General features: G+C 55.6%; 2 protein-coding genes across 2 annotated transcripts in view; one reads left to right on the plus strand and one right to left on the minus strand.

The window, feature by feature from the left end:
* Window positions 1-24,698, minus strand: part of LOC139604076 (uncharacterized) — a 1,261,625-nt gene that overhangs the window by 1,139,220 nt on the left and 97,707 nt on the right.
* On the plus strand, window positions 385-1,631 carry LOC139603958 (olfactory receptor 14J1-like). Its single transcript, XM_071454955.1, has one exon. It carries the CDS (start codon window positions 385-387, stop codon window positions 1,351-1,353), a length of 969 nt encoding a protein of 322 aa, XP_071311056.1. The 3' UTR covers window positions 1,354-1,631.

Below are 24,698 nucleotides of genomic sequence, written 5' to 3' on the forward strand. Positions count from 1 at the left end.
ATCTGAATAAACAAGGCAGCTACAGAGATTAACAGAGGGCCCCTCACAGGCAGCATCAGTGTTGCTTTTCCAGCTTCCTCAGGGTTGCTCTGACATTGCCATCAGAGCCTGCAGAGCCAGAGCTGCCCCTGGGCAGTGCCAGAGCTGGGAGGGCTCTGCACGGAAGAGCTGAGCCCCCAGGGCTGGGCTGGGCTCTGGCAGCACTGGCAGGGCCCAGCCCTGGGCACAGGGAAGCAGCTGCTGGCAGGGACAGCTCCAGGCAGCAGAGCCCTGGGCAGGCAGTGGGGGGAAAGTGCCCCCAGGTTGGGATATTTCAAGTCCTCTCCAAACCCAACTATTCCATGACTACTTTGTTTTACAGATCCCTATGCCAAGGCACTGCAAATGTCGAACAGCAGCTCCATCAGGCACTTCCTCCTGCTGGCATTGGCAGACACGCGGCAGCTGCAGCTCCTGCACTTCTGCCTCTTGCTGGGCATCTCCCTGGCTGCCCTCCTGGGCAACGGCCTCATCATCAGCGCCGTAGCCTGCGGCCACCGCCTGCACACGCCCATGTTCTTCTTCCTGCTCAACCTGGCCCTCGCTGACCTGGGCTCCATCTGCACCACTGTCCCCAAAGCCATGCACAATTCCCTCTGGGACACCAGCAACATCTCCCACACAGCATGTGCTACTCAGCTCTTTTTCTTTGCTTTTTTTATTTCAGCAGAGCTTTCCCTCCTGACCGTGATGTGCTACGACCGCTACGTGTCCATCTGCAAACCCCTGCACTACGGGACCCTCCTGGGCAGCAGAGCTTGTGCCCACATGGCAGCAGCTGCCTGGGCCAGTGCCTTTCTCTATTCACTGCTGCACACGGCCAATACATTTTCCCTGCCCCTTTGCAAGGGCAATGCCCTGGGCCAGTTCTTCTGTGAAATCCCCCAGATCCTCAAGCTCTCCTGCTCAGACACATACCTGAGGGAATTTGGGCTTCTTGCTTTTAGTGCTTTTCTTTTTTTGGGTTGTTTTGTGTTCATTGTTTTCTCCTATGTGCAGATCTTCAGGGCTGTGCTGAGGATCCCGTCTGAGCAGGGACGGCACAAAGCCTTTTCCACCTGCCTCCCTCACCTGGCTGTGGTCTCCCTGTTCCTCAGCACTGGCACATTTGCTCATCTCAAGCCCCCCTCTATGTCCTCCCCATCCCTGGATCTGGCCCTGTCAGTTCTGTACTCGGTGGTGGCTCCAGTCCTGAACCCCCTCATCTACAGCCTGAGGAACCAGGAGCTCAAGGATGCCCTGAGGAAAATGATTACTTTATCTTTCAGAAACAATAAACTCTCTCTTTTCTGCTTCAGAACCTTCAGAATGTAACTCTTTACAATCTCTCAGACATTTTTTCCTATTTGTCTATTTTTTCATCGGGACTTTTTCTTATTATTTTTCCAGTGTTATAATGTTTTTTATAAAATGCTGTAGTACTACACTGAGCATTTCTACATGAACATCTACTTTTTTTGAAACACAAAGAGTTTCAGGAGGCTTGTTCCCTGTTCATTTCAATAGAATCCAGTGTCTGCCCTGCCTTGTGTGTCCAAGGCATTTCCTCAGCCCTTCTCTGGCTCTGCAGGGGCAGTGCCTGTGAGCAGAGGCTGAGGGAAGGGGCTCCCAGCACAGCAGCACGGCCAGGGACAATGGCCCTGCCTCTTTGCACATCTGCTCCCCCCAGCTCCACACTCCCCTCCCCAGCCCTGCTGTGGGTGCAAGGCCAGAGTGCTCTGGCAGCTTGGTCCCTGTCCTGCTGCGTGTCCCTGCTGTCACCTCAGGCAGGGACAGGCCATGGGCACTGCTGGGACACAGCTGGGCTCCAGCACAGCAGCTCCATCAGCAAAGGGCATCTCCTGAGGGCAGGGCAGGGAGGCTTTGCTCCCCTTCAGAGCCACTCTCAGGACTCTCAAGGGGCTCCTTGTGTTCCTTGCTCTCCCAGGGCTCAGTGGGATGAGATCAGGGTCTCACTGGGGCCTTCAGGGGACTCAGGTCTGGGTCAGGTTTTGCTTGTTGGTGGCCAGTGCCCATCAGATGCTGAATGGTCTGTGCTCAACCTTCCTGGGGCTCTGCAGCTTGTGCCAGGGATGATGACAGGGGAATGTTTGTCTGGAGGGCCTTGGGAGCTGCAGGAGAGCACAGGGGACCTGCAGGGACAGAGTGTGCCAGGGACCAGCAGGGAGTGGAGCTCACTGGGCACAGGCCTGGCCAGGGTGGGGTCACCCTGAGATCAGGGCCTGAATGTCTGCTGTGAGCCAGGAGAGCTCTGCAGCCCAGGGACACAGCAGGCACAGGGAAAGGAGTCTGGGCACTGACTCCTCTGCCCCTCAGGGATCTCCCCCAGGAGGATCCAGGGCAGCCCCGAGCCCCTCTGGCAGCCCTGGAACAAGGCAGGCACCTCTGAGCCCCTCCATGGCCCCGCAGAGCCCGTGTGGGAGGGGGTCAGGGCAGGAGCACCCTCAGCTGCCTCTGTGTCCCAGGCTGAGCAGCAGAGCCCAGCAGAGGCAGCCCAGGGCCCCGGGCAGCACAGCCCCTGTGCTCTGCAGAGCAGCAGCCCCAGCTCGGGGCTCTGGGCAGCAGGGCAGGGCTGCAGCAATGGCTGCTCGGGCCAGCACAGACGTGTTCCCCTGGGAAAGGCTCTGGGGGCAGCTGGCATGGGCCAGGAGCAGGGCAGGAGCCCGTGGGGGTGCAGAGGAGCCCTGGCAAGAGGCTGCCCTGTCCCTGGGCCAGCAGGAGCTGCCTGAGGAGCCCCGGGGCCAACTCTGCTGCTGGGCTGGGCAGCGGGGCTGGCCCTGGGGCTGCAGGAGCTGCCCGAGCTGAGCATCTGCTGAGCATCCCAGACACAGAGTGGCTGTCCCTGACCTCCAGGGCCTCCAGTTCCTGCTGCAGGGCCTGACCTGACTCTGCTGCTCTGTTGGGCTCAGGCAGGGAAAGGATGAACTGGGCAGTGCCAGGGAGGGGAAAACAATGGAGCCTTGTCCCCATGAGTCCCCACAGAGTCAGAATGGTATCTATGGTTCCATGAGCCCCACGGTGTCACAATGGCCCCTTGGTTCCATTGGGCCCCATAGGGTCACCACGGTACCCTGGTTACAGGAGGCCCTGCAGTGTCACAATGTCCCCTTGGTTCCATGGAGCCCACAGGGTCAGTTTTGCCAGTGGGCAGGGTGAGCACCAAAGACACAGACACCAACTGAAGGAATTGTGTAATTTATCTAATGTATGTCTGCAAAAAATTACAATAGGAGAGGCTCAGCAAAACACATACTCATTAGAAAATAATTACAAAAGGAGCAGCTCAGCAATGCACCCAACCATCCCCACCAAAGATTGCCTGCAGTGATTGAGAAAGATCCAGCCCCAGTTACCCTCAGCCTTTACCATCCCCCAGACCCACACAGCAGCTGGGGAAGCTGTCACAGCCAAGGGCTGCAGAGCCACTCCTGGGCACTGGCAATTCCTGCAGGTGCCTCCAGCCACAGCTGAGGCTCCAACCCCGCTGGGAGAGGGCCCAGCTCTGACAGTGCTGAATGGACAAACTGACAGCACTGCTAGTGTGGCAACATCTGGTTTCATCCTCCTCTTGGCTCCCTCCCAAAGCCTGGCCAGGGCCCCAGGAGGAACCAAGGGAGCTGACTTTGACCATTCAGCCCCAAAGTCAGATGAGGCCTTTTCTAGTTTCCAAATACAAAAAAAAGTAAATCCATATTTCACCAATGAACATGTACAGAGCTTATATTGCTAATAATGATTCATTAATGAGCAGATACAAATATAACCTTTGGTTGGAAGGTTCATCTGGAGCTCAGCTTTGCCTCAGGGCCTGTTGTTCAGGCCTCAGTCAGGGCCTGGTGAGGCCTCAGTGCTTCACTCAGTGCTTTGACCTACAGATGAACTGCAACCTTCAGAACAATTCTTTGGATAACACAGTTTAGATTTAGGTATTAGGCACAAAGTCATCATCTCTTGTTCTTCAATTATGTGCTGTTCAAATTCATTACTCAGAGCTACAATTTGCATTCCTCTTAAAACCTGCCTAATTAGTTGCTATTCTCTGTTCTTTATCAAATGCCCCTTTTTTTCCTTGAGACTGTGTCTCTTTATGGACAAGTCCCAGTACTCCATTTCCAGTACAAGGTGTCACAATAACTCCAACATGGAATCATAACACACCAAGTGCTCACAATGCAATGATTGCAGTGACTGCCACAAATGCCCTTCACAGCAGCCTCCAATTTGGGAGCCAATCCCACTATGAGGAATTTTCTTCTTTCTGCCTCTCTTCTACTGATATTTCTATTGAGGTGATTCCTGATTGTTGGACCTCAAACCCAGCACTGATAGACATTCCTGCAACATTCCTGTCCTGGAATAGCCCAGGATCCTCCCTAGCCAGCAAGCAGATAATCCAAGGCCGTGCAGTTCTGCAGAGCCCCATTTGTGTTTGTTGGAGCTCGCAGGATGTGCTGTTGGATATTTTAACAGCATCACTTCTTTCTTCTTCTAACAACTGATTTAGTTCACTAATGTAAATTGGGTGCAGCCATGCACAGCCAGGGGTTTCCATTTCCCCATTGGCCATTGTTAAGGGCATGGAGCACATCTGGGAGATGGGTTCTCCATGGGCAAAGGTTCCATCTCCTCATTTTTTCAGCTGCTCTTTTAACAACCCCTTCACCCATTCAACCAATCCTGCAGCTTGTGGATAGTCTGGGATATGAAAAACCCTGCAGGCTTAATCACTGAATTTTTCACAGCAACAGACAAAGCACTCTGCATCACAGTACCAGAAAACCCTGGGAAAATAGCCAATTTCCTCCCTTCCTCCTTTTTTCATTGTATACAATCTCACAAAGTTGACCACTGACATTAGGGTCCTGGCCAATCCTGTTCTGTAGGGTATTTAGTGTTACATCCCTGAGGAGCCAAAGCGGACAAATTAGTATTGTCAGCACTACTTCACATTATTACAATTTTATATGTAGATATACATATTGATATAGATAGACAGACCTAGACATACATATAAAAATATATAAAAATATATATATGAAAGTCTTTTATCGTACTATAAATACATATATAGTTATTTATTATATTGATATTTCACTTGCAACAATGCATCTGAGCTCAAGATTAAAACCTTCTTCCCTTGCTCCATGTGGGAGCATTCCAACAATAATTGTTCCTTCTGAAGCTGCTGTTTCCAATGTACTCTTAACAAATTCATCTTTGTCTGCCCAAACCCACAAGTTCTTTTCCTTTTCCATGTGCAATTTTTGGATGCATTTGAAGCCATCCAGGGGTGCAGCCTCTTTTACCCAACTGCCCCACTGCTCCCACGGGGCTCCGACCTCAGCCCACTCCAGAGCCAGGGAACTCCAGGGAAGGGCTTCCCATCTGGGAATTTCTGATGGCACTGATTCCTCACATTGACACTGAACAAGTGACATTTTGTTGGGATCTGGCCAGACTGTGCCAGTTTTGTTTTACCAGTGGGCAGGGTCGGCACCAAAGACACAGACACCAACTGAAGGAATCAGTGTCACTTCCTGCAGCTCAAAGCAGCAAAGAATCACAACAGGAGCAGCTCAGCAATGCACCCAACCATCCCCACCAAAGATTGCCTGCAGTGATGGAGAAAGATCCAGCCCCAGTTACCCTCAGCCTTTACCATCCCCCAGACCCACACAGCAGCTGGGGAAGCTGTCACAGCCAAGGGCTGCAGAGCCACTCCTGGGCACTGGCAATTCCTGCAGGTGCCTCCAGCCACAGCTGAGGCTCCAACCCCGCTGGGAGAGGGCCCAGCTCTGACAGTGCTGAATGAACAAACTGACAGCACTGCTAGTGTGGCAACATCTGGTTTCATCCTCCTCTTGGCTCCCTCCCAAAGCCTGGCCAGGGCTCCAGGAGGAACCAAGGGAGGTGACTTTGACCATTCAGCCCCAAACAAGGCCAGATGTCAGATTTCATGGCCTGGTTTGGCTTCTAAATACACAAAGGTCAATACATGTTTCACTAATGAGTGGCTACATCTATCACAGTGCTAATGACCATGCCTATTTCATCAGGGAGCAGATACAAAGATAACCTTTGCTTGGAAGGTTCATCCAGAGGCCACCTTGGGCTCAGGGCCTGCTGTTCAGGCCTCACTCAGGGCTGGTGTCCAGGCCTTGGCACTTCAGGGACGTTCTTTAGTGCTGGGCTTGGCACTGCTGGCTGAGCGGCTGCCCTGGGTGAGCTCAGAGGGCTTTTCCAAGAGAAAGGATTCTGTGATTCCATGATTCTATCCACTGCATTCAGCTGGGTCCATGTTAGCAGCATTCATTTGCTCAGAAAGTCTCCTCTTGCCCAGCTCCTGTGGCCTGAGGCTTCAGCTCCTTCAGCTCCTGGTGCTGAGCTGCTCATGCTGAACGAGACGACTCGGGGAGAAGAGCACAGTCCATGCAATTCCTTCTGGGACACGGAGAGGGGAGGCTGTGCAAACAGGAGCATTGTTTGCTGTGGCTCCTCTCTGCCCTTCACGCCTTTCAGTGCTTGGAACCAGCCAAGAGCTTTCTCCAAGAGTGCAATGGAGCAGCTGTTCCTGCTCCTGGCTCTGGCTCTCTCCAGTCTCTGCCCTTGCCTGCTTCTGTCCCTCGTGCTGTGCCCTCTGTTCCCCCAGGGCTGGCTGGCTGCTGCCCAGGACTGTGGCACTGGCACAGATCCAGTGCTCCAGAGCCTCCTTTCTGTGCCCTTGGAGCTGCCTGGGCACAGCAGCCTTTTCCATCTGCAAACTCCCCATGGACAGGGAGTGCCCAGCTCCGTTCCTTGCACAGCCTCCAGGAGCCCAGGGCTGCCATCTCAAGTCCCTGCTGGCTCTGGGGGCTCCCAGGTGCCTCAGGCTGCTGTGACACCGCTGCACACGGGAGGGAACAGGGGCAGGGGCTGTGCTGAAAGTCAGCTCCATCTGCTGCTGCTGCTGCTGCTGCTGCTGCTGTGGGGTCATTTGTGCAGCCCTGGCCCAGAGTCAGGGATCAGATCCTGCCAGTCTCTTCCAGCCCTGGCTGCTCAGAGGTTGGGCCTTGGAGCCTCAGGTGGCCAAAGGCAGCTGCTCCTGGTCCCTCTGTGTGCCCGTGTTCAGCAGTGCTGCTCCATCAGTCTGTGCCCAGCAACGGGGAAAAGCCTCAGCCCTGCAGGGCCAGGAGCTGCCAGGCTCTGCCTGAGCAGCTCAGCCAGCAGGAAGGGAGCTGCTCCACACGGGAACCAGGAGCAAAGGACATTCCTTTGATAGGACATGTTTTCTATTTAAAAGAAAAAAAAAGAAAAAGGGAAAAAAAGAGGTAAATTGTAGAAGATAAGAATAAAATCCAAGTGTTAGTGAAAAAACTAACATAATGTTAGTGAAAAAAAACAAAACATAAATGCAAAGTTACATTCTTTGCATTAAGAGGTACATGATCTTTTGAAAAAGAGAACTCAGTTATTTACATTGTAAATGTGCTGATGGCATGGATCCATCTTACTGATCTCAGCAGCCTTTTAAAAGATTTTGGGCTTTGTTTCCATCGTTGGTATTTGAAATTGTGATCAAAGCAAGAAGAAATTGCTTTGTGCCCTTCCAGCTGCAAGCAGGACTGGGAATGGAAACTCTGTCAAACCCCAAATCCTTTAGAAGATGCCCTTCCTTCTCAGCCTGTGAATGAGCTGCACATTCCCTTTGAAACTGTCAGGGGTTTCTTAAAGACACCAAGTCCCACTGACAGCTTTTTGCTCTGGTTTGAAGTGCAGAAGGGCAATTCTCCATCCACCTGCTCCAGACTGCACTGCCTCAGGAGCACGGCCCACTCGCCAGCTTTGGCCCACTCGTGGCACTGCTAGAGGAGGAAGAAAGTGCAACTGCACAATTCCAGCCAATCAAGAAGGAAGAATGGGACAGACAAAACAGCCTGTGCAGATCCAGGCGTTCAGCTGGGACTGTGGAGAGTTTGGGTCCTTGCCAATTGGATGTGTGTCCCCAGCTGCAATCTCTGGGCCTGCAGCAGAGTCCCACTCACCTGCCAAAGCAGAAAGCTCAGGCGCTGTGCTCGCAACGGGCTCGTCTGATGCAGAGCTGTCAGAGCAATGTGAGGGCAGAGCCAGCCCAGCTGGGCCCAGGGCTGAGCCCAGCAGAGCCCTGGCAGAGCCCAGAGCAGCCTCAGCAGCCGCAGAGCCCGGCTGCAAGGAGAGAAAGCAGAAACCGCCCGTCAGCTGAGGGCTCCTGTGCCCTTGTGCCAAGGCCTGCGGTGCCCAGGCCATGCTGGCTGTGCCCAGAGCTGTGCCCAGAGCTGCCCATCCCTGCTGCCTTTGGCAGCAGAGCAGGAGGGCAGGACATGTGCCCAGCCTGCAGCCAGCCACGGCACATCCAGCCCTCAGCAGCTGCCCAGAGCAGGATGCTCCTGTGCTCGCTGCCATCTCCCAAAAGCTCTGATCCCACCCTGCCAAGCACACAGGGACCCACCTCACGCCAGCCACGGCTGCAAGAAAAGCTGCTCCCAAACCATGGCCTCAGCCTTCTCCAAGGCCACCGCCCATCCACGCCACAGCTGCTCCCAAGCACTTCCCCATCCACACTGGACCACCTAGAATGCTTCCTCTGGAAAAACAAACAACACATTCTTGAAAAGAGATTAGATGCAAAAAGGGAAAACAAGAAAAACGGGAAAAACTCTTATCTCTGTCAGGGCCTTGAGGAAGGCCCAACTCCTCCATGGTAGGGAAAAACCCAGCCATGGCTGAGGGAAGCCCACACTTTCTCTCTTCCCCCCTGCACTGCCCCCCAAAATCACGGTGATCCCAAAGCAAACGAGGGCAGTGAGGCAGCCCAAGCCCTTCCTTGCCTGCACAGCAAAGCAGCCCCTGCACAGGTTCTGGAGTCCCACCTCTGCTCCCACCATGGGGCTTTGTTTGTGTCGGGCTGGCTGCCCCAGCCCCAGCCCCAGCCCCAGCCCCAGCCCGGGGCACGGTGGCTGCTGGGGGCTGTTGGCAGGGCCAGGAGCCCACTCCCATTTCGTACCCAGCCCAGCCCGTGCCCCAGCCCTGCCAAAAAGCAGCTGGGCAGTGACTGAAGGATGAGTTGCATCTGCCCCAGCAAAGGGGGAACCTTTGCTTCCCAGCCAGGCTGGGCCATGCCCAAATCTGGCAGAATTTCCCCGGCTGGGGACTCATCTGTAAATTCCCTGTGAAGTTTGGCTTTGAAGAAGGTGCCAGAATCAAAGTCCATCACCTTCAGCCTCCAGTGGCCAGGCTGAGGAAGACCTTGTCATCCTTGATATCATCCTGGCTGTCTCCAGCAGCAGCAGCAGCAGCAGCAGCAGCATCCCCACCCGGTACAGCTTCTCCAGGGGCTCCTGCTCCTTCCCTGGGGGGAGACCAGGGCTCTCAGGGCTCTGCCCAGGGCCCCAGCTGTCAGGGAACCAGCACAAGCAAAACCAGCTTGGATGGCGGCCACCAGTGCTGGGCAGAGCAGCTCAGCTCCAGCACAAGGGCTGCGTGTGCCCATCCCATGGCCCCGGTGCAGTGACACAGGCAGCACAAAAAGGTCTGGCTTCCTCTGCTTCTCATTGCCAAGGCATGTGTGGAGCTGCAACTTACCAGAGCCCTGGATACTCCAGGGACCTGGAGAACCATTCCCAGCAATTGGGAGAATCCTAGGTGCTCCATCCACCTATAGATGAGGTCTCCAAATTTTCCCCAAAATTGGGTCCAGCTTTTAGAGGCCAAAAAGAGCAAGTCCAAGTGACTTGATGATATTTTTAGCCCAGAAAGCCCTGCAGCCGATGGCACACTTCACAATCAGCAGGGGACACAACTAGGCCAAAGGCCAGACCTCTGCTGGGAGCATTTCTCCTCAAATACCCTTCATACAAACCTCCATGCAAGTCAGTTGGGAAAGTTTCTTCAAATGATCCATTTCTGGCACAGAACTACACAGGCTTATGGGAAAGATCCTAAAGCAGCTGCTCTGGAGTCAAAGAGCCAGCACTAAGAGTCCTTGCCATGTGTTTGGAGCTAAATCCCACTTTGGGGGAGTTGAAGGAGTTTGGAATGAGCTAGAGAGCGGAGCTCTGAGTTTTTTAGATGATGCCATTGCTTTTTCTTCTCTTCTACATAGACAGGAAGGGTGAGTTTGGCTCCCATCTGCACCGCATGGTTCACAGGGCCGCAAGACTTGTAGTTACAAGAGCTTTGAAGGATTTCTTGGCCAAGAAGACACGGCCAACAAGGATATTTGTGTTTTGGAGCCAATCCTTCAATCTTTCATCTTATGGACTCATGCTACAGTGCAAGCTTCCTTAGCCAATCATCTTATGACACACAAACCTACAGCACTGCATCCTAAACTTCTTGTTTACCATTGTAACTACTTTTACTTTTTCTGCATCTTGAACTATAAAACTCTAAACTTTCCTCCACTTCAATTTTCCTCCCTGTGTCTCTGCTAGAAACTAGAAATCGGCATTGTCGCTTCTAGCACCTAAGTTTGGAAGCCCTTTCCAAGGTCTCAGATCAAATCCTGGGTTCAATTCTAAGCTTTGCTGACAAGACCAAAGGTCTGGGATTTCCCTGCATTTGGGTTTCCAACAACACCGATGCTGTTAGTTCCACAGTGCCCGGGATCCCTCTTGCAAGTCAACTCTGGCAGGAACAAGGCGGCTGCCAGGGGCTGCTTGTGGCCTCTGACAGCCCCATTGCTCAGGGCTTGCCAGCGCCCCAGCCCCTCAGGCCCTGCCCCAGCCCGGCCAAGCTGCCCGGCAGCAGCGCCGCAGCCCCACAGCAGCTCCAGAGCAGCCCCAGCCAGAGGCACCTGGGAGCCCTCAGCAAGGCAGGCAGCAGCACACGGGCAGGAGGGCACGGATGGCGCTTCCTGCCTGGCACAGGGCTTGTGGCCATCTCCAGGCACCGCTCTGGCAGGGATCCCCACAGCTCCGGCCCCTGCCCAGCCGCTCTGTGGGCAGCACAAAGGCTTCAGCAGAACCACCACAGGCCAAGGGGCTTCTGGCCATTTCCCCTTGCCCGCTGCACGCCCGGGCAGCTGGCTGAGCACAAGCACCCTTTTCCCCCTTCAGGGCCTCAGGACCCCTCAGCCTGCTGTGCTGCTGAGCACAAGATCCCTTTTCACCCTTTCCTGCCTCTTGCCCCGCAGACCCTGGGCAGCAAAGAAAAGCTCCTGGCAGTCTGCGTATCATAACACATTCTAGAATTATTTACAGTAATCTATAATCTATAATAATATATATAATTGTATATACTCTATAATTTATTTCTTTACAATATAGATAAAAAATAGAAAAGAAGAAAAATCTTAAAGGAAATTACCTCTGGCTCAGGTTGCCCCAGCAAAGACAGCCTCCCAGATCAGCTCTCCTCCTAAGTCATCCGGCAGTGCAGGCAGCCGAACCCCGACAGGCGAGGCCGAGTCCTCCATGCCCTGCGCAGCTGATCTTGCAGCCTCTGGATGGTGGAATATCGCCCACGCTCTATTGCCCGGAGGACATGCAGTGTTTCAAGTGCCAGCTGTGACACGGCACTGCTCACGTCCTCCGTCAGGCGTTCCAGGGCTGCAAGAGAGAGGAACAGAGCCACGGTCAGAGCCGGATCTGCGGGGAGCCCAGGAGAGCCCCCTGCCAGGGCCATCCCAGCCGGCTCTGGCCATGGCCAGGAGGGAGCAGGGAGCAAGGGGATCAGCCCGAAGCTGCTGGCCACCAATGGCCCACGTGGCCTGAAAGCTCCGTGTGCTCTGCCCATGGGAGCAGAGCCCTCCGCAGCCGGGGCAGGGCTTGCAGCTCTCCCCCCGGCAGCCCCCGCTGCCAGCCCACTGCCCTCACTCACCAGTGCAGATCAGCTGCAGCTCTCGCTGCTGCCCCCTCAGGCACCGCCCGGCCATGCCTGTGAACACAGAGCCTGTCACGGCCCCAGCGGCACAGCTCCCTGCCGGCGGCGCTGCCGGCACTGTGGCCACACGGGCTGCTGGCCCGGCAGGGCTCAGCCCGGCCCTTGGCGCACGCTGCCGCCCCAGGGCACGGCTGCCAGAGGCCGGCAGCAGCAATGCCCAGCCCAGGCGGGGCTCCATGGCGCCGGGCCCGGCTGGCGCTGCCGGGGCAGCTGGCGGGGCCGGGCCCGAGCTGCGGCGGGCCGGGGAGGGAGCCCGGGCTCGTGGCTCACCCGTGAACCTGATGGCCGCCTCTCGCAGGGGCTCCTGTGGGCTCTGCAGGTAGCGCAGGGCCCAGCGCAGGTGCTCGGCCGCTCGGCTCCTGTCCTCTGCCAGCTGCAGAGAGCGGCAGGAGGGAAGGGTTGGCGCGGGCTCAGCCCCGGGGCCGGGCGCTGCCTGCGCCCCGCCCCGGCCTCCCCTGCCCGCACAGCCCTGAGGCGCGGCCAGCAGCCGCTGGCCAAGGGCCCCCGAGGGCAGGGGGCAGAGGGCCGGCTGCTGCCAGGGGAGCCGCGGTGCCGGCCCGCAGCCCCGCCAGGCCGGGGCTCCATGGGCACCCGGCTCGGGCCCACGGGAGCCTGGAGAAGAGCCCGTGTGGCCTCTGGCTGCAGCAGCGGGCAGGGGCACAGCTGCCAGCCCCGCACACTGAGCACTGCCCTCAGGGGCCTTCTCCAGCCTGAGGCTGGGGCTTGCAGGCCCTCCTTACCAGGAGCTCAGTGAACTTCCAGAGTTTCTCTTTCTTCACACTTTTCTCAAGATCTTTCCTTTTCAGGAACTTGACCGCACAAAGCAGTGTTTCCCGAGAAGTCTGGAGAGCAGCAGAGACGCGGAGATGGCCCCAGAGCCCAGGGCACAGGAGCCGCAGCCTGGAGGAGGCTGCAGTCCAGCAGGCGCAGGGCAGGAGGCAGCCGAGCCCCCTGCCAGGGGGACAGCAGCAGCCCACGAGTCCTCACCTGTGCCACACGCAGATTCTCATCGTGGCAGTGGAAGAGCAGTGGGAGCAGGCTCTGCCACACTTGTGTCATCAGGGCCTTTTTTCCTTCTTCTTCTACAGCAGACATCAAGGTGTGAAAGACAATCATGGAGAGCTGCTGCACCTGGCTATCACCCTGTAGAACAGGAAGGCAGCAAGAGCTCAGCATCAGCTGATTCTGGCCCACACTGGTGCAGGCCTGCATCTCCACAGGGCACCGAGTGTCCGGGCAGCAGCCAGTGGCCGTGGCTGGGGACACAGAGCCTTACGTAGTCAAAGAGTGGCAGGAACACATTAGCCAAATGCAGGGCGATGGGGCTGGGTATGCGGGCACCATTATCCAGGAACAGATAGCCCAGTAGCATGGTGGTCATCCTGACCCGCAGGAGCTCCACGAGCCTTTCGGTCAGGCTCCACATTCTTTCAGCCTGTGCGGAAGGCAAGTTTGCGAAAGGCCACCCTGCTGCCGCGGGGCCCAGAGGCCAAAGGCCTGTCCTGAAGCACTCGGGCAGCTGAAGCAGGAGGCAGGAGAGCTGGGAGCAGCTGCCCCAGCGCCCAAAGGCCAGGCAAGGCCAAGCGACTGCGTTGCCCAGCCCCACGCTGCCTGCAGGGCTTCAGCCACTGCCCCCTTCTCACCAGCGGGGAATGGTCCCTGAGTGGGAGGAGGGCCCTGAGAAGCTGGCTGCCAATGTCTGCGCGCTCCCTCCGCAGGTGCCATGACAAGACAAGATCCATGATGCTGTCCCTGCATTCCCTCAAGTCCAGGCACTCGAGGAGCTGAAAGGCACAGGCCAGTGACGGGGGAGCCGGCCGGCAGGAGCCTGGAGCCGCACAGGGCTGGGCCCAGGCAGCAGCGCAGGGCACGGGCACCGTCCCAGGCGGCTGCGGCGATGAGAGGGCAGAGAGCTGGGAGGCAGCTCAGCCAGGTCATGCTGGCCTTCAGGCTCACCTCCACAAGGAATGCCAGGGCAGGGAAATCCCAGTATGGCATCTCTTTGCTGAGCATCTCAAGGAGGCAGCATAAGATCCTTTTACACAAGGGCCTGGATGCATGGCGAATCTCCCTGGAAGGTGGAAAATGGCACTAAGACCCTGAGCCGGGGGGGGGAAGGAAGCCTCTCCCAGCACTGACTCACACGGTTCTTGTCTTTCCCCACCGCCCTGCCAGGGGACCTGGGCCTTTTGAGATGTGGCTGCTCCTGGGCACCCTCCTTTCCCAGCCTTTCCCAGTCTGCTTGGCTGTCCCTCATCCCTTTGGCCCACAGCCATGGGGACCATGTGGGACAGCCTGGGCACAGGGCACAAAATGCCGGGAGCAATGGGGACAAGGGGGGGCTCACCTGGCCAGCAGAGCCACGGCATAGTGGTGGGTATCAACGCAGAGCAGCGTGTCCCAGCCACCCTTGCCTTCCATTGACACCACCACGTGCTCACACTGGACAAGGCAGAGCAGGGACTTCAGGGTCTGCACTGCAAACCTGTGTGCACAGCAAAGGCCAGGTCACACTGGCAGCACTGGCTCCTTGGCAGGCCATGTGGCAGGGACAGGTGGACTGGGATGGAGCACCTGTTGGGGCTGGTGGCAAGGCCGTGCTCTTGCTGGCATCCCTTCCAGAAGGCATCGACCTCCTCTGGCATCTCTTCTGTGCTGAAGAACACTTGGAAGAGCAGATGCAAAAATAGGCGGGGGAAAAACGGAGCCACTACACGTGGGACAGGGGGCTCCTGGAGGATCTTCCACATCACCACGGTTGCCTGCAAGGGACAAAGCCCCCCGAGACAGCGCTCAGTGCTGAGGTGTCCGTGTGGCAGGGCCCGAGCTTGGCAGGGAGAGGCCCAGAGAGACCTTGGCAGGGGGAGCACGGGGCCTGCTGGGCCTGAAGCTGCCCCTGGGCCGGGTTTCAGGCCAGTGCCTGAGGCAGGGAGATGCAGTGGGGGAAGGAGGATGGAGAGCTGCTGGAGAGGCGGCCTTGGGGCCAGCAAAGGCCACTTGCAGAAACTCACAGCCAGGCCAAAGACACCCGTTTTGTCCCCATCGGAGGTGCAGGTGCTGTGCTTGGGCCAGCTCCCCAGCACATCCAGGAGTATCAGCTGCACTGGCTCCGCAGTCCTGAGCGAGCCCATGATGGTCTTCCACATGGTGATGGCAGCTCTGCGGGGTTAGAGCTCTGTCTCAGGGGGGTCTCAGACACGGCACCATGGCCTGGGCATCCCTAGGGGCCCAGGCTGATGGCCGGCTCTGCCTCTGCCCACTGGCCCTCGCCAGCAGCAGCCAGGCAGCCCAGCCCTGTGGGGACAGAGCCCTGAGGGGCGGCAAGGGAGCATGGCAGCAGGCTTGGGGGCTGACGTGCCAGGGCTGGAAAAGGCAGCAGCCAGAGGGCCCTGGAACTCTCTGTTGGTCAGACACCTTGGCCAGGCAGTACAGGGTGATGGGCTGGAGAGGCCTGAGCCCTCTGGGCAGGTGGGCCCCATACCTGTCACAGGATGGGGCCACACGCAGGAGCGTCACGACTGCGTCACCCGGGTGTGCTCTGGTGAGAGTCAGCAGGGCCTCATCCAGCCTGTGCTCGGCAGAATCATTGGCCAGGAGCCATTGGTGAATGTACCTCACCATGGCGGGCACCTGGAGAAGGCACGGGGAGACTTGGAAAGCTGCCAGAGGGAGCAATGTCCCCAGGGTCCCCAGAGAATGCTTCCCTTGCCAGCGCACTGCCATGGCCTCAAAGGCTCCCAGGGACCAGCAGGCCTGGCTGGGGAAGCCACGGGACTCATGGGGGAATTGAAGCCTGGCCCCAGGCTGCTCACTTGTTCTGGCCTGGCAGCCCCCTTCTCCAGGAGCAAATCCAGCAGGGCAGCACTGGTCTCATGATTGAGGAGCTCAGAGTGAGCTCTGAGCCCAGTGCCCATGGTGCTGGTCTCTTCCCGCCGGATGCTCTGGATGAAGTCGCAAACGAGCTGTAGGAGAAGGGCAGGAAGCCGGGGATGTTGCATGGAGTGCTGCACACACGGTGCTGGGCTGAGCAGGGACAGCAGGCCCAGCCCAGGTGGGGGTGGCTGCAGGTACCTGCACTGTGCTGCGGAAGCGGCCACGGCTGGATTCCTGCTCTTGTGTGCGCTCCAGGCCTGCATCTGGCAAAGAGCGAGCGCAGCCAGAGCTGAGGGGCTGCGGGAGAGGCCAGAGAACACAGCCCAGCCCTGCGCTGCCCAGGCAGGGAGAGCCCTGGCATGCTCCAGGGGGATGGAGCACGGCCACTGCGGGGTGTCTGCCCGGCCCCTCTTCCGTCCTATCCATGGGCATTTCCCCAGGGGATGGGATGGGATGGGATGGGATGGGATGGGATGGGATGGGATGGGATGGGATGGGATGGGATGGGATGGGATGGGATGGGATGGGATGGGATGGGATGGGATGGGATGGGAGGGGATGGGATGGGATGGGGCCAAGTTGGCTGCAGGCTCCAGCCCTGCAGCCCAGCTCTGCAACTCACCCTCCTGCAGTGGATGGAACGGCACCGCCGCATTGGTCTCCTGTGCTGGGCCAGCTCCAGGGCCTTCTTCCTCCTCCTCCTCGTCCAGCCAGACCACCTTGCGCACTCTCGGGGCTCTGTGCTCCATGTCTGTGACTGGAGCTCGGCCCAGCAGCGAACCCAGCCGGTGCCGCTCCTGCAGGGCGTCGTGCGCCTTCGCTGCGGGCGGGACGCGGCTGTCAGCGCTCGGCCCGGGGCCAGCAACGGCCCCCGAGCGCCCCTCAGCCGCCCCGGGCCGGCCATGCCCAGGCGTTCGCTCTTTGGAACGCGGCACGGGACGCTCGGGGCCGGCGGCCGCGCTGCCGAGCGGCGGAGCTCGGGCCGGGGAAGCCGCAGCGGAGGCGGCGGGAGCGGCCGCTCCGCCTGTGTCCTCCGCGGGCCCCGGGAGGAGCCGGGGCCGGGGCCGGGGCCGGGGCCGGGGCCGGGGCCGGGGCCGGGGCCGGGGCCGGGAGTGGACCCTGCGTCGGGTCCGGGGCCGGGCTCGGGCCAGGCGGAGCCGAAGGGCGGCGATGCCGCCCCCGCACCAGGCACTGACGCCCGCCCAGCAGCGCCACCGCCAGTACGGCCAGAGCCAGGCGGAGGCGAGAGCGCTGCGGGACGGCCGGGGCCGGGCACGGGGCAGCCCCGCCCGGGGCCGGGGGCGGGCCGGGGGCATGGCCCGGCCCGGCAGGGGAGAGGGAGGCGGGGAGAGGAGAGGGACGCCGGGCAAGGGACCCCGAGAGAAGGGTGCCCGGCCGAGGGAAAGGGAGAGAAACAAAAAGATAAAGAGAAAAAAAGAAAGAGTGCTCTAAAATATCTGTTTTGCTGCCGCCGCTGCTGCTGCTGCCGCTGCTGCTGCCGCCGCTGCCGCCGCTGCAACTGAAGCACCGGGGCCGTTCGTCCCCGTGTCCGTTCCCCGCTCGCCCCACGAGCCCCACGTTCGAGCCCCGCGCGCCCCGGGCACAGCCCCTGAGTCTGTCCAAACACGGGAACTTTGCAGCGGTGAGCCCAGATGCAGAGCTCTGACTCCTGCACACCGGCACAGCAATCCCCTCGCTTGCTGCTCTGCATTGGCCTGGCTGAGGGTCAAACACTGTCGGGCCACTTTCCCTTGCGGTAGGATTCCTACCTGAGCCCAGCACTGCACTTACATCTCCAGTGTTGCCTTCCAGTAAAACCAGGGGAAGGAAAATGTGTGTGGCTCATGGTATTTTCAAGTGTCTAAAAATCACTAAGTCACCGATCTTAGAGGTGCGGTGCATCTGGAATTCCTGGGATGGAGAAGTAGTGCAACATGGAAAAGGGGAGCATAGAAATAAATAGAGGAAAACATCTTGGATTGTTTCTTTCATTTTCATTTCACTTCTGGAAGGCTGTTTCAGTTTTCCAGGAATCTTCTCCTGTCTGCTCTTCCCAAGAATGTCTCATGGAGAACAAGGTCAAGCTTCTGTCCCAAGATTTGCCAGCAGGAAATTATGCCACTGGTGAATTTTCATGATGACTGTTTGTGCTGGCTTAGGGCAAATTTTGGGAGGAAACCTCCAAAAGGGATCTGTCTAGAAAGCAAGTTCAAGCGGCCCCTCCCCCTACTAGTTCAGGAAAATACTTCCCTCGAAAAAAGTGAAAAAAACCCAGTTTATTTAACAAGTAAAGTATTCACAAGCATGAAAAATGAATAATATTAAATGAAACCTCTGACAGTGCTGAAGAGATGGCAAATTCAGAAAGTCCTTTTTGTGGGGTGTAGTTGGCTCACTCGGTCTCTTTTAAGTCCCTCTGGTGCTGGAATGCAGCGTCCCAGAGCTCAGTGGGCCACAGGTGTGAGCTGCCAGTGTTTTTCTGGGTTTTCAGTCCAGAGCAGGTTTAAACATTTCCCAGAAAAAGGAAAGTCACAGTCCAAGGAACTTCTCTGCCTAAGCTAGCTAAAACCAAATTGCTGGACCTGGGCTGTGAAGGCATCGGGAAATTTCCAAATCTGGGCACTGGCGGTCGCAGCAAACACCAGATCTGGATGGTGCTGGAGCCAGAACCTGCAGATTTCCAAATTTTGGCTTTCTGTGCCAGCAAATCACTGGACTTGGGCTGTGCCAGCACCAGGAAGTTTTCAGATCTGGGCGCTGGCACTGCCAGCAAACACCAGATCTGGGTGGTGTCGTTGCCAGCAACAGAAATCTGCCAGATTTGGGCTCTGCTGGCACCGGGAAATTTCCAGATCTGGGCACTGGCGCAGCAAACACAAGATGTGGGCAGTGCCAGAGCCAGTAGCAGAAAGTTGCCGGGTTTTGGATTTCTGTGCCAGTAAATTGCTGCACTTGGGCTGTGTCAGAATAGGGAAATTTCCAGATGTGGGCACTGGCGGTGCCAGCAAACACCAGTGAAACCTTCTGGTCCTTGTCCAGACCATTGGCCAGTGGTTTCCCTGAGAACCAGCTCTGGCCACTTTACAGACAGAGACTGCTTTCATCTGGTGCTCTGGAAACAGAACTTTAATGAAGGCAAACACAACAAACAGGACGGCGTGCACAGTAGAGAGAGCAAAGCAGAAAAAAGCCTGGGTCCAGGGTCTAGCAGGGATATTTATCCATTTATTTATGGGGAGGGGTTAAGGTGGGATCTGAGGGAAGGATCCAAGAGGAAGGAAGGATTAAGAATATTACAATTTTTGCAGTATAAAGTAACCAATGGTAGCAAAGAGAACTCAGAACTTTCTAGTAACAATCTGCATAACTGAACAAGAGGATTATGGGCGGGAGCTCCTGCTGACCCTGACTAAAGAGGGTTTTCCCACGGCCTTAAGCCAAGGTCTCCCTCTTGTTTTAAACCAACCCCAACACACCAGATCTGGGCAGTGCTGGGTTTTGGCTTTCTTTGCCAGACAATTGCTGCATTTGGGTTGTGGTGGCACAGGGAAATTGCCAGATCTGGGCACTGGCGGTGCCAGCTAACCGCAGATCTGGGTGGTGCCGGTGCTATCACCAGAAAATTGCCGGGTTTTGTCTTTCTGTGCCAGGAAACTGCTGGACTTGGGCTGTGCTGCCACTGGGAAACTGCTGGATCTGAGCACTGGCAGTGCCAGCAAACACCAGATCTGGGTGGGGCCAGCACCAGGTATTTGCAAGGTTTTGGCTTTCTTTGCCAGAAAATTACTCGACTCAGGCAGTGCCGGCACTCGGAAATTCCCGCATCTGGGCACTGGTGGTGCCAGCAAACACCGGATCTTGGCATTGCCAATGATGGTAGCAGGGAATTGCCAGATTTTGGCTTTCTTTGCCAGAAAATTGCTGGACTTGGCTCTGCCAGAACAGGGAAATACCCAGATCTGAGCACTGGCAGTGACAGCAAACACCAGGTCTGGGCGCCTGTATTGGCATCAGGGAATTGCCAGATTTTGGCTTTCTGTGCCAGCAAATTGCTGGACTTGGGCTGTGTCAGCCCTGGGAAATTTCCAGATCTGGGCACTTGCACAGCAAACACCAGATCTGGGTGGTGTGTTGTAGTGTGTTTTTATACTTTGTAATATTTTGTAATAGTTTTGTTTGAATCCCCGTATTTTTCCCAAATAGTTCATCCCAGATGGTACCCCCCTCCCTTTACTTGTGTACTCCCTTTCCCTTGCTGAGATCATCCCCAAATCCCCACTCTGGCTCTCTGTCAATCACTCAGCATCCCATCCCCTCCATCCAGAAGCTTCAGTCCAGGATGTCGAGTGATCAGCCAGAGGCCAGGGGTCAGCCCCCCAAGCCCTGCCCCATACGCTGTCCTAAATGTCCATCCCCCAGTACCCATCCCTTAGGGTCACTTCTTGGTTAGTCAAATGTTATCTACTTTGGGTTTCCACCTCCCTTTAAATGTAACCTTGGCACATCTCCCGGGGCTGTGGGCAGGAGGCCCCTGAGGTGTAGGGGCTCCTTTGGGACTCCTAGAATAAAACCTTGGATTAACCCCTGCTAAGAGCCGGCCCTTTATCTTCTACCGATGTCTCTGGTGTCTCTTGTGCTGCACAGGCGCCCAGCCCAGGTGCCCTCAGTACCCTCGGGGCACAGAGAGTGTCTCCCCGCTGTCGGCCGTGTCGGGGCTGCCCCCGGTGTCTGCCGACTCGGGACTGGCCCAGGGTTCCTGAGAGGCTCCCAGAGGGACAGAGACAGCGCCCGTATAGGTAAACTGAATCACCCTGGGATTTTGGAGGTAATTACAAATTGGCCCGAAGGTGAAAATTTTGGTGTCACAGATGAAGAACAAGAACCAGTGACACGGGCTGAAGAGGCTCCTCCATATAACCAACTGCCCCCAGAGGAAACGCACTACGCTCTTTTCACTGACGGTTCCTGTCGCATCGTAGGGATGAACCGGAAGTGGAAAGCAGCCGTATGGAGCCCCACACGACAGGTCGCTGAGGCCACTGAAGGAGAAGGTGGATCAAGCCAACTTGCTGAACTCAAAGCTGTTCAGCTGGCCCTGGACATTGTAGAAATAGAGAAGTGGCCGAAGCTCTACCTCTACACTGATTCATGGATGGTAGCCAATGCTCTGTGGGGATGGCTGGAGAGGTGGAATGAGTCCAACTGGCAGCGTAGAGGAAAACCAATTTGGGCTGCTGAAGAGTGGAAAGACATTGATTGCTACCAGGGTAGGGAGGCTACCTGTGAAGGTCCACCATGTAGATGCTCATGACCCCAAGAGTTGGGCCAATGAGGAACACCAAAACAACAAACAGGTAGATCAGGTAGCAAAAATAGAGGTGTCGAAGATAGACTTAGATTGGCAACAGAAGGGGGAGTTGTTCCTAGCTTGATGGGCCCATGATGCCTCAGGCCATCAGGGCAGAGATGCCACCAATAAGTGGGCATGAGACCAAGGGGTGGATTTAACCATGGACAGTATTTCTCAGGTTATCCATGACTGTGAGACGTGTGCTGCCATCAAGCAGGCCAAGCAAGTGAAGCCCCTATGGTATGGTGGGCAGGGGTCCAAGTACAAGTATGGGGAGGCCTGGCAGATTGACTCCATCCCACTGCCCCAGACACACCAGGGCAAGCGCTACGTGCTGACCATGGTGGAAGCCACCGCTGGATGGTTGGAAACCTACCCTGTGTCTCATGCTACTGCCCAGAACACCATCCTGGGCCTGGAAAAGCAAATCCTGTGGAGACATGGCACCCCTGAGAGGATTGAGTCAGACAATGGGACTCATTTCAAGGAGAGCCTTATCAACACCTGGGCTAGGGAACATGGCATTGAGTGGGTGTACCATATCCCCTACCATGCACCAGCTGCAGGCAAAGTGGAGAGGTACAATGGACTACTAAAAACACAGCTGAAAGCTTTGGGTGGGGGATCTTTCAAAAATTGGGAGCAGCATTTAGCAAAGGCCACCTGGTTAGTTAACACCCGAGGTTCCACCAACCGAGCAGGTCCTGCTCAGTCTGAGTCCCTGAATATAACAGATGGAGATAAAGTCCCAGTGGTGCATGTCAGAGGTTTGTTAGGGAAGACTGTGTGGATCAATTCTGCCTCGAGTACAGACAAACCCATTCATGGGGTTGTCTTTACTCAGGGACCAGGTTGCTCATGGTGGATAATGCAAAGAGATGGAACAACATGATGTGTACCTCAGGGAGATCTGATTGTGGGGTGAGAATGATATGCAATATCACTGTTCGTTGGATGTTACTGCCATTGTCTGTACATTAAACCATACAGACATGAGACAGAAGGAAATGTGTAAGTGTTGAAGGTCTGAGCAAGTGATAGATGGAGCTTTGAGTGAGTAAGGTGAAAGGGGTGAAATCCTGCAGCTCTGTAGTATAGGGCCTGGATTCAGTGGTCCAGTGTGGGGATGTGATGAGGGCATGATGAGTATTGCTTGTAATTTTTGGGGGAGCAGATGGAAATTTTGCGTGAATAAATGCATGATGTGTGGTAGTATGTTGATGATATGGGGATAAGGGGTGGAATGTCCTAGGGTGATGTTATGATGCTTGTATCCCCATTAATGTATTCTGTTTATGCTGGATATTATGTTCTATGCCTTTAAGACTGGCTCTGAAGAGTGAAAGTTTTGCTTTGGTTTTCTTATCAGCCTGGTGGGACACAGAGACGGGCAGTACATAGTGCTGCTTTTGCTTTTTGCCTTTGCTTTTTTCATTGCTCTCTCACTCTTGCTTCTGCTCATTAGCTAGTTTAGCTAAACAGTCCAAATTTCTTCCTGGACTGTTTCTCCTTTCCTTTTTGAACCATCTCGAACCTGCTCCGGATTGGGACCTGGGAACACCGAGTGTTTGCACCTCGTGGCCTGCAGCAGCTGCCCCAGAGCCGGAGGGACTGATAACACAGCAACCAACCCCAAGAGAGACTTTCTTAATTTGCTATCTTTTTCAGAGTGGTGTCATCCGGTATTGTTCATTTTGTGTGCTGGGGGTGCTGTGCCTGTTAAATAAACAGGTTCTTTCCACTTCTCTCCAAGGAATTCTTCCCGAACCAGCTGGGGGAAGGGGCCATGTGGGTTTGCTTTCTGGAGGGGCCCTCCTTTGGAGGTTCTCTTCCAAATTTGCCAGGACACCCCAATATGGGATGGCAAACAGGATTGATTCAGACCGGGGAACTCATTTCACATCAAAGATATTGCAGAAAGTTGTTCAGGCCCTGGGAGTAAAATTGGAATTACACACTCCATGGCAACCATAGAGTTCTGGTCAGGTTGAGAGAATGAATCAAACTCTTAAAAGAGCTCTAGTTAAGAAAATGATTGGAACCCAAATGTCATGGATAAAATGTCTCCATTTGGCCTTATTAAGAATTAGAACCCAACCCCAGTCAGATCTGGGGGTGTCACCCTATGAAATGATGTTTGGGTTTCCCTTCCTGACCTCACCCCAGAAGGCTGCCACCTATGAGGAAGGGGAAGCCAATGCCAAGAAATAAGTGATGCCTATAGCACAAACCTTAGAAGGGCTAAGACATAAAGGGGAAATTCCTCAAACTACCACCCTGAATTTCAGAATCCATAATATTAATCCCAGGAATTGGGTGATGATTAAGCCATGGAGAGATCAGCCTCTAACTCCTCAGTGGGAAGGTCCCTTTCAGGCACTGCTCACCACCGAATCGGCCGTGCAAGCTGCAGAGCGGGGATGGACTCATGGCAACAGAGTCAAAGGCCCAGGAGAAGAACCCAAAGAGTGGACTATAACATCCAGGCTGGGTGAAACAAGATTGACTCTCAAGCAGACACTGAGAGACAACCAGAAAAACACCAAGATGCCCAAAAAGTAGAGTCAAGCTTCCACCAGCCAGCTCGAGAACTGCCTTCCTGTTTTCATGGGTGAGAATTACCAGCAGCTGTTGAGGAGAAACACACAAGGGACTGTAAAAGGTAATGGGACAGCTTCTTTAAGAAAATAAGACAAAGGAAGGAGGGCAAGGCCTGGCTGGCCCTTTTGTTTGCTACCAAGAAGGCTCCATAGCCCTGCTGTGGGTAGCAACCCCACAGGCATGGTAAGGTAGGGACAAAAGGCCATTCCAGACCTCTACAATTCCTCAGTTGTCTTTTAATTCAACAGGGACTGGAGGGCAGGACTGAGTTGGCCTCTGTGCTCACCCCTAAGATGCACCAACTATGGGTAGCAGCCACACAGGCACGGTAGATGGGAGTCAAAGCCACACTGGACTTCTGGGATGCCCTTTTGTCCATTGCAAATGAATGTATCTAAGGAAAACCTGAGATTTTTTTCTCCTGTTCCTACTGTCCTTGCCCATATCAACAGATGCTGGTATGACTCATTCAAGAGAGAGACAAAGTTTTTACTTAATTGTTTGAGCAAAATGACTTACAGAAAAAGAAAAGGGGGGTTTGTTATAGATGAGTAATCCTATGGTTGGCTCTCACAATTAAGGGGTGCATATTAAATCTATGTTAAGAGAAGTTTTGTAGATGTACAGTTATCCTTCCCCTCCCCCTTGCATTGCTATCACAGGATGGCCTCAGTAGCTGGGGCATTTGGGAGGGTTGGCTTGTTCCTATGGCAGCACCTGACCTCCAATCAAGGTGTGAGACAGTGATCTCCACCACTGGACAGAGAAGAAGGAGTCGATTGACAAGAATTTGGGAGGGGCTGGAGGTATAAAAGACAGAACATCCATTTTGTAGATGAGCACACAGTGACTGAATCCTTTGCTCCCAGTGCTGTATTCTTTTCTTGATTCAGTCTTCTGTTGTATTTTGATAAGGCCTTAATAAACCATTTAAATT

The sequence above is a fragment of the Agelaius tricolor genome, unplaced genomic scaffold, assembly GCF_023055355.1.
Source record: "Agelaius tricolor isolate 1412-34295 unplaced genomic scaffold, bAgeTri1.0.p SCAF_43, whole genome shotgun sequence".
In the NCBI taxonomy this organism is placed as follows: domain Eukaryota; kingdom Metazoa; phylum Chordata; class Aves; order Passeriformes; family Icteridae; genus Agelaius; species Agelaius tricolor.

Coding starts and splice junctions, on each gene's coding strand:
- LOC139603958 (XM_071454955.1), top strand. CDS start 385: ATGTCGAACAGCAGCTCCATCAGGCACTTCCTCCTGCTGGCATTGGCA.